We start from the raw sequence: 13,293 nt of genomic DNA, 5'->3' as shown, positions 1-13,293 counted from the left end.
TGTTCTTGGAGGATACTGATGCCTCTGGATGTATTACCATTTATTTTCTGTACGAGATCTTACAGTGTCAATGAAATGCTGTACTCATAGGTGCTGAGTGAAAGGTACCATAGAATCAGAAGTTAATGTGTAATATCTCTATTTGACTTTCACTGTTAAGGCTATTTCAATTAGTCCTCAGTTGCTATTTCAAAAGGCGTAGGTCTTCTGTTTATTCCTTTGATGTTAGATGATCTTGGAGATCTTTTCCAACCCTGATGTTTCTTTGATTCTGTGTTCTTTGACATTGAGAATTCATTTAGATGCCTCTGTTTCAGAATCTGAATAACGTTAATTATGATTAATGAACAAGGAGAAAGATGTAAATGGTTGTTTTTTTAGAGACTGGAAACTAAAATGTTGTTTGCAAGTTTTCTCAACTTCACATAGCTTTTGTTGGCAAGGTGTAAATTGGCAAAATACTGGCGGCTCTTGTTGCTGAGTAACAAAATTTTTCCAATCCTTTAAGTTACTCTATTGTATTTTCCTCAGTCATCCACAAGAAAACGTATCTGAAACACAAAGCTGAGTAATTAAAACAAAAATTAAAAATTGAATTGTTGAGTGTCCATTTACATTATAGTGATATTTGTTACATGTAGATTGTCAGTCTTTTATTTTGTAAGTAAATCTCAAGTGTACAATATTCATAAGTAAAACATTCAAAGGTAAATATTTTCTGAATCAAGGACTCTATGTTATATGAAAATGTCAGTTTCTGTAAGAGACTTTAAAGCTAAGGTGGGAGATGTGTAAGTACTGTAACATGCTTTTAACAGAGATCAATCTTCTACAGTCAAGCTTTGCTTCAGTACCAGCTGGAATACATTGAAATTAAGCAGTGATGCTGTGTACATTTAAATGATGACAGTTACTTCAGTGGTTGATGCTTACCTTAATGGTTAGGATGATTGTTCAAATGTAGGGATTGTTGATGACCCTGTTTTCTGTAAGGTTAACAGTAAAGGCTAAATTAACCTTTCAGTTTTATTCTTGAATGGGAACTTGTAATCTCACTAGACCTTCTATACTGAGAGGAAAGGAGTTCCATGCTCTGCTTTTAAACAATTCTGGGTAAATACTATTTTTAAGGACAGTTTTTAGAGAAGATCATCAAATTGAAGAAACACTGAACTGTTTCATGGCTGTTTATTCAGAAGTTTGGCAAGACTTTTATTGTTTTGCTGCAATCAGTTCCTAAAATTAGGACAGCTGTTGTCCAAATGCTCAAACACAATTTGCTAAATACAGTCACTTTCTTAATTATTTATTTTATTCTAAATAGTCAACTTCTTTATTTCCCTTCCTTTTGCTTTTTAGTCTTCATCTTGTTCTGCTCTGGAAATGCCAATACATTCTGACATACTGCAGATAATAGTAGATTACATGTATACGGATGAAGCTCTTGCAATAAAAGGTAATGTATTTTCAGCTCAACAGCAGTTCCTGCAAGTTTTATATATATTCTTTAAAGTCATTTCCATAGTTAGCATGCTTGCATTATTGCATTATGTCTTCATCTAGAAAATCCAAATTGGCGTGACTTCAGATTTTGAGGATGTTTATCCCATGGTTTTTTGTACTTCTTTTCTGCTTGTCAAACTCAGTTTTCCTTTTCCCTCTCCTTCGTAAAAACAAATACGCAAAATCACTTCTTTTGCTCTTCTGTAAGCTATTCCTTGTACTGTGAGCTTCCATCAGAATTTGCAGAGCCAGTACGTTTGTGCCCTGTTAAAATCTTTTTGAAGAGCTATGTGTAACAATTGCTTAAATGATTTGCTTACGTGATGCTTTGTTTTCCAGATTCTCAAAATGTGGAATTCATATGCAATGTTCTTGTGGTAGCAGACCAGCTTCTTATATCCAGGCTCAAAGAGATATGTGAGGTAGCCATTGCAGAAAAACGTGAGTTCTGCCATTTCTGTTACAGAGTTCTAGAAATGAAAATATACTTTTTTTTTTTTTTTTTTTTTTTTTTTTAGATGTTAATGTTATTGCCTTTTCTTCTGCATCTCTGCACAGAATTACTTGTTAATTCCTTTGCGTGGGTTACCTTCTGCTGTTAGTCGCACATCTGTTTACAATCGCTTTTTTTAGTCAAGGGGAGGATCTAGATTGCCATAATCCTTCTTTCATTATGGTTCCTTTTCTTCTCTTTGCTTCCTTTTCTTCTCTTTTCTTTATCCTCTTTAATAAAAAATAAAAATAAATCAAAATTTCATCAAACCTTTATTTCTACCAATTTTTGTTTGCTGTTCATTAAATTAAAACTTCCTGCCATTAAAATAGAAACATTGAATTAATTTTGTCCTATTTCTGTCCTTGTATTGAGTTCTGCTAGTAATTCCGTTGTTTGCTTGATACAATGCTGTTTCTACATGGATACAAAGGTCTGCCTTTTTTACGAAGTACTATATACTGTTGCTCAGCTTCATATGCAAAGTCAGCATACAAATTTTACTTGTCGTTTTCCCCTCCCACTCCTTCTCTTTCTCTTGTCTATAGGAAGATTTGAAGATTTAAGAAGACTCATATGCTGTTTATGAAACTTGCGATTATTAGCTTTATTTTTCTTCTTTGTTTTGATGAGTTTCAATAAACTGAAATTAAAGTATCTGTAGGTAGGACCTTTCTATTTTTGTGAAGGAGCTGTAGTGTTCATGCTGCTGTGTAGTTATGTGGAGCTTGCTGTGGTTAATGCTATGCAGTAAGTCTTAAACATTGCTGCATGAGATTGTATTGTTTTACTAGTTTGTTGTGTTTTCTCTGCAGTAACTTTAAAGAATGCTGCTGAGTTGCTGGAGTTCTCAGCAATGTATAATGCTGAACAGTTAAAACTGTCCTGCCTGCAGTTCATAGGACTCAATATGGCGGCTTTGCTTGAAACAAGGTAAGGAGGGATGCAGGTGAACTTAAATGTAGATGCTAGAGTCAAATATTCCAGAAAGGCAGATTTGTTGGAAGTAGTAGGAGCAGCTAAAGTACAACTGAGTGCTGCTGTGTTAAAGGGAAGATCATTTTTGCCAGATCTGCAGAGAGAAAATAGTTGCATACATGTACATACTATACAAGTTCCATTCTACAACAAGCTGTTTTTCAATCTGGCATGAAAAGCTTGTATTAAGGGTTAATTTTCTCTTGAATTCAATGGTCTTTGACATTAAGCCTGATCTTGTTCAGTGTTTTTCACATTGTTTTTAAAGATGCATAAAATTGTGTGTATTTTTTTCTAATTTTTTTTGTTACTTCGTTTTTATACATGTGATATTTACTGTGCTAACTGAATTTATGTTGATAATTATAATTTATGGTTGGTAATTATAGCTGGTGTGTTTTCTAAGAACTGTAGAATGAATCATAGAATGGCTTGAGTTGGAAGGGACCTTAAAGCTTGTCTGTTTCTAACTCCCCTGCTACCCACTAGATGGTGCTGAAAAGGATGGGCCTGCCTTCTGATAGTGTATTTGCTTTAGCTGTCTGCAGTGAAGGCTCAACAGATGATTTACTATTGCTTTCCATAAATATTCAGCTAGACTCCTGTGAGGTTAAGGGTGTTCTCCATCACTGCTTTCATAGAGGACTTTGAGTTACTTCCAGAGTAAATAATATCTTCTTGGGGCAAGCTCATTGATCTTCTTTTCTAGGAAAAGCTTATGTGTAAATTCATCTTTATCACCATTCTTCTCTGCTTTCCTAGACCTTTATCAACAGGAGTTTTTAGAGATCTTTATTAACCAGTTCAGAATACCAGCACTTCAGATCCATGTCAAAAAGATCTTCAATGTGATAAAAGAATCTATTGATAGTGTCAATTTTCTTGTTCTCATCTTCATACCTGTATACATTTTAAGCTTTGATTTTGAAGAGGAGAATAAAAATGTATTAACATTGTGTTCGGTGCTGTTCTTAATTAAGATTTGTTGGATTTTAAGCCCAGGAAGGACATGCAGCATTCTTACTGAGAAACAGATGTGCATCTCCATTTTAATGAGAATACCCTCAGTAGGTGGCAAGATTTGATAGGCCTGAGACAGCTGAAAATGAGCCATGATAGCACTGTGGAAGGAAAGCTGTTCATGCAGATAAGGCAGAATTTAGTTGAGTAAGATCTTGTATTATTTTTTTGCATAAGTGTCAAAGGTTATTGTGGCTGATTTTTAAGGAAAAATTTATGGAGACTTGGAGTGTTACTACCTGTAAGGAAGACTTGGAAGTATGCAGGAATAGATAAGATAAATCCACAACAGCTGATTATTAAGTAAAAGTGGACTATTTGGAAGGTGTGTATTTTTAATCCTGCCTTATAACAAATGCATTAATTCCTTTATGGCTTGAGTTCATTTTCTTCCATGTCTGGGCCTATATATGTCTCATTTGGATTTTTCATTAACATGATTTATATTTTATTTATTTATTTTTAGGACTTTGGATATCTTAAGTGATGAAGTTGTAAAGGATCTTTCTGTTTATTACAGGAAAATGGTAAGTCATACAACCTCAGTGTAAGGTTAGGTTTAAAATGAGATCAAGTGAGTAAGATGTATATACCTTCAGGGTTTTTAGATGACAGGCTGACAGGAGAACATCTGACTCAAAAAAACGAACTCCTGCTATTGCCACTTCCATGGAGCTCATATTTTCTTATTCACTAGCCAATACTAGTCTTCTTTAGAGTAATTAAATTGCACATTTAATATATCAAATGTACTTGTTAATTAACAGTTTTTGTGTGTGAAAGAAAAAAACAAGCAAAATCTGTTTAAAAGTGCATCTGTTACTTAGAAGGAAAAGAAAGCAAAGGCGTCTTTCCAGTGAAAAATGAAGTGTTCTCAAAAAATCTTAAAAGCAATGAGAAAAATAATGTGAAAGTTGAAATTCCATGCACAAAGGGAAAACCAAGGAACATTATACTGTTACACAGTTAAAGAATAAAGGATGTGAGTTTGCGTAACCCTGAAGCATTTTCTGTCAGGGGTTATAAGCAGCTGGGAACATATGTAGGTCAGTCTGAAACTAATGCCTCCTGTTTTTTTCCAAGGAAACTATAACAGCCACAAAGAATGCAATAACACTAGTTGATTCTCAACTACAAACCACTGTTCTTCAACATAGTCACTACCATTAGCCTTAGCCTATTTAGAAATGTAACAGAAGTTTATAACCTGCTTAAATAATTACTTAATCTGTGAAAGTGTTTTATGTAACTGTCGTTTTGACCCTTGTGCAAGAGATCAGGTATTTGCTAGCAAATGATATAAGAGCAGTGGTGTAATAACTTTTGCAACTACAGATTCCTGCTATGGTCAGGAGAGTAATTACGCCATATCCAGATGGACCTGACTTAAGTTGTTTTGAGCCTGAAGAGGGAGAGAACTTTGTTTTTATAAGGGAAGAAATGAATACAGAACAGAATTCTCAGTAAGTATCTGTTTTTCATCAACATTTCTAAGTGAGCTATATGTGGTATTTAATTGTCTTTGGCCCTCTGGGGGGGCCTACTAGAAAATAGGATAAATTATGATTTCAAGGACTGCTCTTAGTTCCCTGAAGTATTGTACATTGCAGTGAAAAGCCCCTCCCCACCTCCTGTTCCCTCCAGCTTACTAATGAAGTAATGCTGGATGCACAGGGACAGACTAGGTGAAGAGTGGCTCTGCACAAAGGGACCTAGGAGGAGTGCTGGTGACAGCAGCTCCTCAGTATGAGCCAGCAGTGTCACCTGGCTGCCAGGGTAGCAAACTGCAATTTAGGGTACATTAAATTCATCACAGTCAGCCAGTCAGAAGAGGTGATTCTCCTGCTCCGTTTAGTCTTGGCGTAGCTTCAACTTGAATAAGTGCATGGTTCTGGACTCTATCAAAAAAACAATAAAAAAACAACCAAAGGATGTGAAGGTTATTGAAAGCACCCAGAGGAAGGCAACAAATCTGGTAGAAGGGCTGGCATGTGCTATGAGGAGAGGCTAAGGACACTGGATTGTCCAATGTAGAGAAGAAAATGCTGAGAAGCAGCCTCATTGCTCTCTACAGTTTCCTGAAGAGAGGAAGCAGAGAGACGGTGCTGGGCTCTGCTCATGGGAACCAATAACAGGATGGAAACAGCACAGAGCTGCACCAGAAGAGGGTTAGAATGGGAATCAGGAAACATTTCTTTACCATGTGGGTGATCAAGCACTGAAACAGGCTTCCTAGGGAGGTGATTGATGTCCCACGCTCCTCAATCTTCATGAGGCATTTGGATGATACCGTCATTAATGTTCTTTAACTTTTGGTTAGCCCTGAAGCAGTCAGACAGTTGGAATGAGTACTTACAGGTCTCTTTCAATTATGAACAGAGCAGTTTTATCCTATTCCTTAAGTAATGTGATCAAAGGTAGCAAAATGAGCATTGAAAATGTTTAGGTGCTGTGCATCACTTGGCTGCACCTGCCTGTTTATTCAACCAACTATGAAGTTCATTGAACTTCCTTGAATTAGAAACAGAGATAAACTTGCAGTCTTTACTGTACTATAGATCTGTCTGAAAAATACTTTTTATCTGCATTTCTTCATTTTATCAGTATGTCATGAGAAACAACAAGTTTTGTATTGTGAGTTTTTTATCTGTCAATTTGAAGTGGATGCTTTCTGGCTGGAGAATAATAAAGCAAATTTCCTATGGTTAAGAACTGCTAGAAAATGTAATCCAGGTAACTGTAGATCAGGTAATTTGGCCTTGCTTGTTTTCTGGTGTTCCATTATCCTCTTTTACAACATTTATCTAAAGATTGGGAAGTGACACCAGTGAGGTTTGTAGAGACTTGTCAGGCTAACAACATGCTGCTTTTCTGATGAGTAAATTTATAGTGTTTTTTGTTTGTTTGTTTTTAAGTACAACTTTTTAACTGGACAAACTGACTATAAAGTCTGCACAACTGTGAAAAAGTTTATTTGATGTGATGACTTAGTAATATAAAGTACTAAAGTCAACAAGTTTAGATAAGAAATAGTAGGTCAAGGGAACTGAGAGACTCTCTTGTATTAGAGCTCAAGCCATATATATATGCTTATGGTTACAGTATTGATTAGGATTGAATTTGGAGGTGTTATTAATTTAATTATGAATTTCTAATAGTTGTGTTTAAATAAAGATACTCTTTGGTTCAGTTGTTCCTTATATCATGAGAAGGAACAAGTAAAGTTCTAGTAACATGACCTACTCTATTGTAGCAGTAATATTACTTTGTTGCCAGTATCTGTGTGGGGGGGAAAGAGTTACTTTAATTTCTAACACTTTCTGACTGATACATATGGGAACAGGTAGCAAGTTTTAATCTGGACTAGGTGGGGGTGACAGTCTATGCAGCTGCTGTCTTCTACTGTCTAAGCACAAGTGTTTGTGCCACGAACAGATCAGAAACAAAGTCTACCTGAGGGGGAATTTTTTCCTTTTTCTCTTGATTTCCCCCCCTCCCCTCCCCATCCATAATTTAGTAAGTATCTGAGGTAAGCAGGGAAGTGTCAGAGAAGGAACAAGCGAGGTATTGACAGCTGGTGGGAGTAGTTATTGCTATTTAAAGTATAACTACAGCTGCTGGCTGAAAAGCTTGATATTGATAGTTCCGAGACTTGATTTTTTTGGTGCTTTAGTCCATGTTGTACTGTTTTTGCTTTTAATAGGGAAGCTCTTTTCAAAAGGGCAAAAGCTAAAGCAAAAAAGAAGCCACGGAAACGCTCTGACAGCTCTGGTGGATATAATCTTTCAGACATTATTCAGAGTCCAGCCTCTACAGGTCAGTGGGAAAGATGTTCCTTGCAGTTATAATAATAGAACATACAGTTTAATTTGCAGTACAGTGCAATTTTTATACTTCAGTAATTAAAACTTGCAGAGTCTGCTGCTGAATTTGGACAGTGAATTCTGAAGACTAAGTTTTTTGAAAGAATGGTTATCACCTTAAACTTGTGCCCACAGCTTTCTGTAGAAGCATGGTTTTTGTAAGAGGCACTTTCCCCTATAGTGTAACATTTCTACTCACATACCTTTATCTGGAACATCAAATAGTTTACTCACTGTTGAAGATACTGAGGAAGACTTTTTAACAGAAAAGTGTCTATTTTTTCCATGAGATTTTATGTCACAAGACAGAGGAAACTATAAGCATTACTTATCTTACCATTTATTTATTTATTGTTTTAAGTATGCTTGAAGTTATTCTTGTCTAATATACTGGGATAAGTAATCTGGTTCTGTTATACCTAAAATATGTGGTGAATATTTTTTGCTTTGCTTGGTCCTGCTTTGATGATATATTAGTTTTACTCTGTTCGTATTTCCTAGGCTCCATAAAATTGGATAAAACTAACTCTGTAGAATCACTTCCAGAACTCCTAACATCTGACTCTGAAGGTAGTTACGCAGGAGTGAGTAGCCCCAGAGACTTGCAGTCCCCTGACTTCACAAAAGTTTTTCATCCGGAGAGGACTGAGGTTGGATTTCTTTGTTTCTAGCAATGCTTTTTTTGTCATTTATCTAATCCATCAAAAGACAGTTTGTATTTGTGGAGTGTTTCTGGGAAGCTGTTGTCCTTAAAATTGAGAGACTTCGGCATAACAGGCAAAAAAATAATTTAGAAATAATTCTGCCTGTCCCACAGCTTTAGAAATGAAGCATCTTGAAGTAAGTTTTCTATTATCAAGATACATATTTGGGCTTAGATCATTCAGAGTGAAGTATGTATTAAAAAAAAACAAAACAAAACAAATAAAACTGAGCCAGAGATTCACTAATATTTTGCCTGTTTTTATGGTATTGTTTTTAAGATCTTTTCTCTTATACATGTCATTCCAAGTTATAGTGTCATAATGTTGTATATATAGTTATACATAGATATATGTTTTATAGATATGTATATACATATGTAGCTATAGTTATAGCTTATAGTGTTGATTTCCTTTTTCTGTGGGGAAGAATGTAAGAATATTTATAGTGTGCTTTCTGGCTTTGTATGTTTTATTTTTATTTATTTATTTATTTATTTTTTCCAGATGAAAGATAAAGCATGCAGCCTGGTTACAAAAGGCTCTCAGCAAAACAAGGAGATGAAGTCATACAAGGGATCATCAGCACTGACACAGTCTGTTCCACAGTCCATTCCCAGTACCAAAAACAGCTCTGCAACTTCTCCCAATTGGGTAGCAAGCAGTTTCAGGTGGAGTAACTATTGTGGTGCCTACCTAGCTTACTGTCATTATTTCTTCCTCATATGATAGTGAGTGCTAGTAACATCCTGTTGGAAACTCTATTGTACTTTGACATTTTTAAGCCACTCTTTTAGACTGCAGTGGTCTGTGAGAAATCAGCACTGCAGCTTTAACTGATGCAGTAATAAAATAAATGACTATTAATTTTTATCTGTAGCAGTATCTGCATATGGAAGACGAATAATACCATAATAGACTGAAGGTTTGTCTTGCCTCATTGCCAGTAAAAGTTGAATAGAGAAGAGGTTAAGGATGTAAGGAATCACACAGTGATAATTTTCCAGAGTTTTCTTCTCTATTGCTTTGTAGCTGGTGTGCTTTGTGAATTCAGTTAATCCATAGAAATTAGAAGTACAAACTCTGAAATGTATAGTTTAGACAGCAGAATCCATTAAGACTCTGTTTTATCTTTCCAGATATTTGTGCAAGCATAGTTGGTGCAGAGACTCTTTGGTATTTAGATGTGATTGAAGGAAGTTCTACCTTCATCTGTTATCTTAGAATTCTTACAGAACGTTTTTTAGAAGATTACAGTGAGAAAGAACAAACAAAACCATAGTGGTTGTTGTAATATCCCTGTACCTTTATGGATTTTCCTTATGCTTTCTTTGCTTTTTCTAGTATTGCTAGTACTTGATATCCAAAAAAAGGCAGACAGCAGATAGTGTTTTAAGGGTTAATAGTACATTTGGTTGAAGTATTATTGAAAATTAATTAACTGCTTAGTCTATGACAGTTTTCTGTAGGGAGAGACGTACAAAGTGCTTTGTATGTGTGATTTCAGAGTTTGTCTTTGAATCTTGTTGTAACAAAGTTTTGTTTACAAGAGTCTTCAAATCCCTACGTTTTAATTTTTAGTTCTACATAAGTTTTAGAAATGTCTGGATTTAATTCACATTCATTTCTACAGATGTTTCATGAAGATCATTTACAAAAAAAGAAATGGTTTTCTAATGTTTGAGAATGTAGGTGGTGTTTGGAGAGAGCTTTCAAATTTCATTGCGATGTGAAGTAATGCTAAACAGGCTCTTCAGAGAAATATCTAATTCAGTCTTCATGAAACAGCTGTGAGCAGTGCCTTTTTATACTTAAAATGGACAGTTGACTGCTAAATAAGAATCCTGGATTTAGACATCTGATTTTTTTAAAAGCAATCATAGTTCAGGTTTTTTTTAATAGCATATTGAGTATTTTTATAGCATGTTCTTGAATATGTATATCTTCATGAAATTTTTGTCAGAAACATTGTATTTATGATTTGCCATAATGGAGGAAACAGACATAAACTATACATCTGATTACTGATCTTAAGTGTGATATAGAGAATTTCAGAGAAGGTTGGCAGTATGGAATGTAAGTGAAAATGAGTGCCTTGGAAGGTAACTTTTGATTTTTCATTTAGCCCTGTCAGCCCTCCTGCTATGGATCTAAGAACTATCATGGAAATAGAAGAAAATATGCAGAAATGTGGAACTATGCCAAAGACAAATTCAAGGTTAGTGGTGAAAAAACAAAACAAAACAGCACAACAAAAATCCAACAAAATCTATAAAAGAAATGTGTGAGAAATCAGGCCATTATGAATTTCCTTAGTGGTTCTGGCATTTCATATTTGAAAAGGAACAGGAAAAAAGATGTTGTTCTTGAAGAACTTTGTTTAATTCACTGTAGCGCTTTTTATTGAGGGATTCAAAATTTATCCCTTTATTTTACTGTAGTCTTCTTTGGTCAACTGCAAAGGCATGTCTAGCACATTAGAAACTAGTGTATTAAATAATTGGTCTGCTTTCTGAACTACTTTATTTTCAACCAAAAAGAATTAACTCTTTCTCATCCATAGCACTTAAGAAATTACTTCTGGACCATAGTATACTCAATCCTGAAGTTTGTTTCTGTCTTCTATTCTCTGACCTCCCCTGGCACCTGATACGTTGATATTCATAGTTCTTGCTCAGTCAGAAGCAAGAGTGCTTCTTGCTTTGAAAAGTATTTCTCAAATACAATGAAAGAAATAGATGTTCTTAGGAGTCAATGAGTTAAAGCAGATACTTGTTAAGTGATGACATATGAAAGAGAACTGGGGATAACTTCAGCACCTTTAAAGTGTAACGTTCTTTTAAAAGAAAGCCAGGAAAATACCCTGGATCATTTTCATAAGAGAGAAATATGTTATCTAGTCAGTAAGAAATGCTTAGGGTAATTTTGAAGAAAAAAATTGGTTGGTTTGTTTTATTTTCCTTGTAAAGGGTTGTTCTCCAGGTAGATTTTGAAGCTGTAAGCCAAACAGCTGAGAATGAAGAATCCAAATAGCTTAAAATACAAATCACTAAATAGAAAAGAAAATGGTTGTATTCTGTTGTATACATTTTTATGCAAGAGTATTTTTTGGCTTCAGGTAGCAAGTTTCAAATGGTCTTTTTAAAAAAAAAAAAAAGTCACAAAACTAAAAAGTAGTCTTCATCTGATGGCAAATCTCTCTTAGAGACTTTTTTTCCTACTCTGCATATTTTCATTTGTAGGAATGGGATAGTTTTATGGTTTCTTTCTGTTGCTTGATTCTTTTTGATCCTCCTTTTGCTCCTCAGCCATCCAGCCCACCCCTTGCCTGTAGTCACTGCACTTAAAACAGTATTTTGGTCTAGGAAAGGAATATTTCTCCGTTTAATATGCAAGGTTAAAGGCAATTCAACTGAAAGGACACTGATCTCACATGTCTCTTTGCAATATCAATTCACAGCAGAATGACTTCTCATGGGATTAAGCTTTCTCAGAAGCAAAGGAAAATGATTGCACTGGCAGCAAAAGATAATGGGTCTGTAACAAGCACCACAGAGCCTACTCCACTAATAACCATACCACCCACACCTGCAAAAGTCACGAAGCTAGGAAATGCATGGTATGTTACATTTTAAAAATCACTTTTCAGTTTTGGATGTTTCTTCCTTAATTCCTTAAATCATTTCTTAGAAGTAATTTCTTCAATAAGCAACATGTTCATTAGAAAGAATAACCCTGTTTGTATCTGTTTGGTAGTAAGCCCATTGGGGATGGGGACATGCAGTAATTACAGCTTAGCAGTTGTTTAGAGTTCTACTACAGGTGAGTCAGTAGGCACTGTCCCATCTGATTTTTGCCCGTGTGTGATGTGGTATCTGCAGGTGGTATTCAAGTGATATAAAGAAAAAGAAGGTAGAACAAAGCTTTGAAACAGTCAGAAAGAGATTACTTATAATCATTAGGAATGGTGCTTTTCTCTGTCAAAAAGAAAAAAAAAAAAAAAGTGTTAGCCTTCCTGAAGGAGTGGGCTAAAATGGTTTTGGAGTAGAGTAAGTTAGTGAAAAATACTAGTGTTAAGGATTCTTGTGGAATATAATGTGTTTAAAATGACTTTTAGTGCATATTTCACACAATTAAAATGTTTAAATAAATGCCACTGTATCAAACAGAACAGTTATTTATAATCCGGGTTTGCAGCAGTGAAAGATTGCAGCTTGCCTCATTTTAAGATTTCTTTTTTTGCAATTTGAGTTGGTACAGGATGAAATCTTAGAAGTAAAACTGTACAAGTAGCAATGAGAGATGTGAATTTAATATATTTATTTACTTGAAGAACAAATATCTGTGATAGCTAGGATTCCACCAAGGGTTTATGAAGGCAAGGGCAAGAAGTCTTTGTAGGCATCTGTTTACAATGAGCAGATTATTAAAAAGAAAATTATACTCTGTGTACTTCCAGTGTCCAACTTACAGTTACAGGGGTATGTCACTACAGCAGGATTTTAGCCACTGGTTTTAATCTTACTACTAACATAATTATGAGTAAGCAATGTGTAACCTGACATCTACAGTGACAGTGTACACAGGTCACTCGTGCTCATATCAGTTCATGTGTCCTTACAAACCCACTGACTTTACGCCCATCAGTGGTTGGCATGGAAGGAAAGTCATCCACTTGTATGGCACCTGATGGGTGGCACTGGGGACATCCATGCTGATGCATGAGATCAGTATG

General features: G+C 35.3%; 1 protein-coding gene across 4 annotated transcripts in view; it reads left to right on the top strand.

The window, feature by feature from the left end:
• IBTK (inhibitor of Bruton tyrosine kinase) overlaps positions 1-13,293 on the top strand; it is a 55,074-nt gene that overhangs the window by 27,718 nt on the left and 14,063 nt on the right. For 3 of the 4 annotated variants that reach the window (XM_072332177.1, XM_072332178.1, XM_072332176.1), the window contains 10 exons: positions 1,360-1,456; positions 1,843-1,944; positions 2,812-2,929; positions 4,461-4,521; positions 5,330-5,457; positions 7,698-7,810; positions 8,359-8,507; positions 9,066-9,229; positions 10,684-10,776; positions 12,019-12,177. In XM_072332177.1, the coding sequence (XP_072188278.1) occupies positions 1,360-1,456; positions 1,843-1,944; positions 2,812-2,929; positions 4,461-4,521; positions 5,330-5,457; positions 7,698-7,810; positions 8,359-8,507; positions 9,066-9,229; positions 10,684-10,776; positions 12,019-12,177 (1,184 nt within the window). The remainder of the gene's footprint in view (positions 1-1,359; positions 1,457-1,842; positions 1,945-2,811; positions 2,930-4,460; positions 4,522-5,329; positions 5,458-7,697; positions 7,811-8,358; positions 8,508-9,065; positions 9,230-10,683; positions 10,777-12,018; positions 12,178-13,293) is intronic. The other variant, XM_072332179.1, reaches the window with a different exon arrangement.

Source organism: Excalfactoria chinensis, chromosome 3 (genome assembly GCF_039878825.1).
Source record: "Excalfactoria chinensis isolate bCotChi1 chromosome 3, bCotChi1.hap2, whole genome shotgun sequence".
In the NCBI taxonomy this organism is placed as follows: Eukaryota; Metazoa; Chordata; class Aves; order Galliformes; family Phasianidae; genus Excalfactoria; species Excalfactoria chinensis.
Note: the sequence above shows the minus strand (reverse complement) of the source record. Positions and strands in the feature narration are given on the sequence as shown.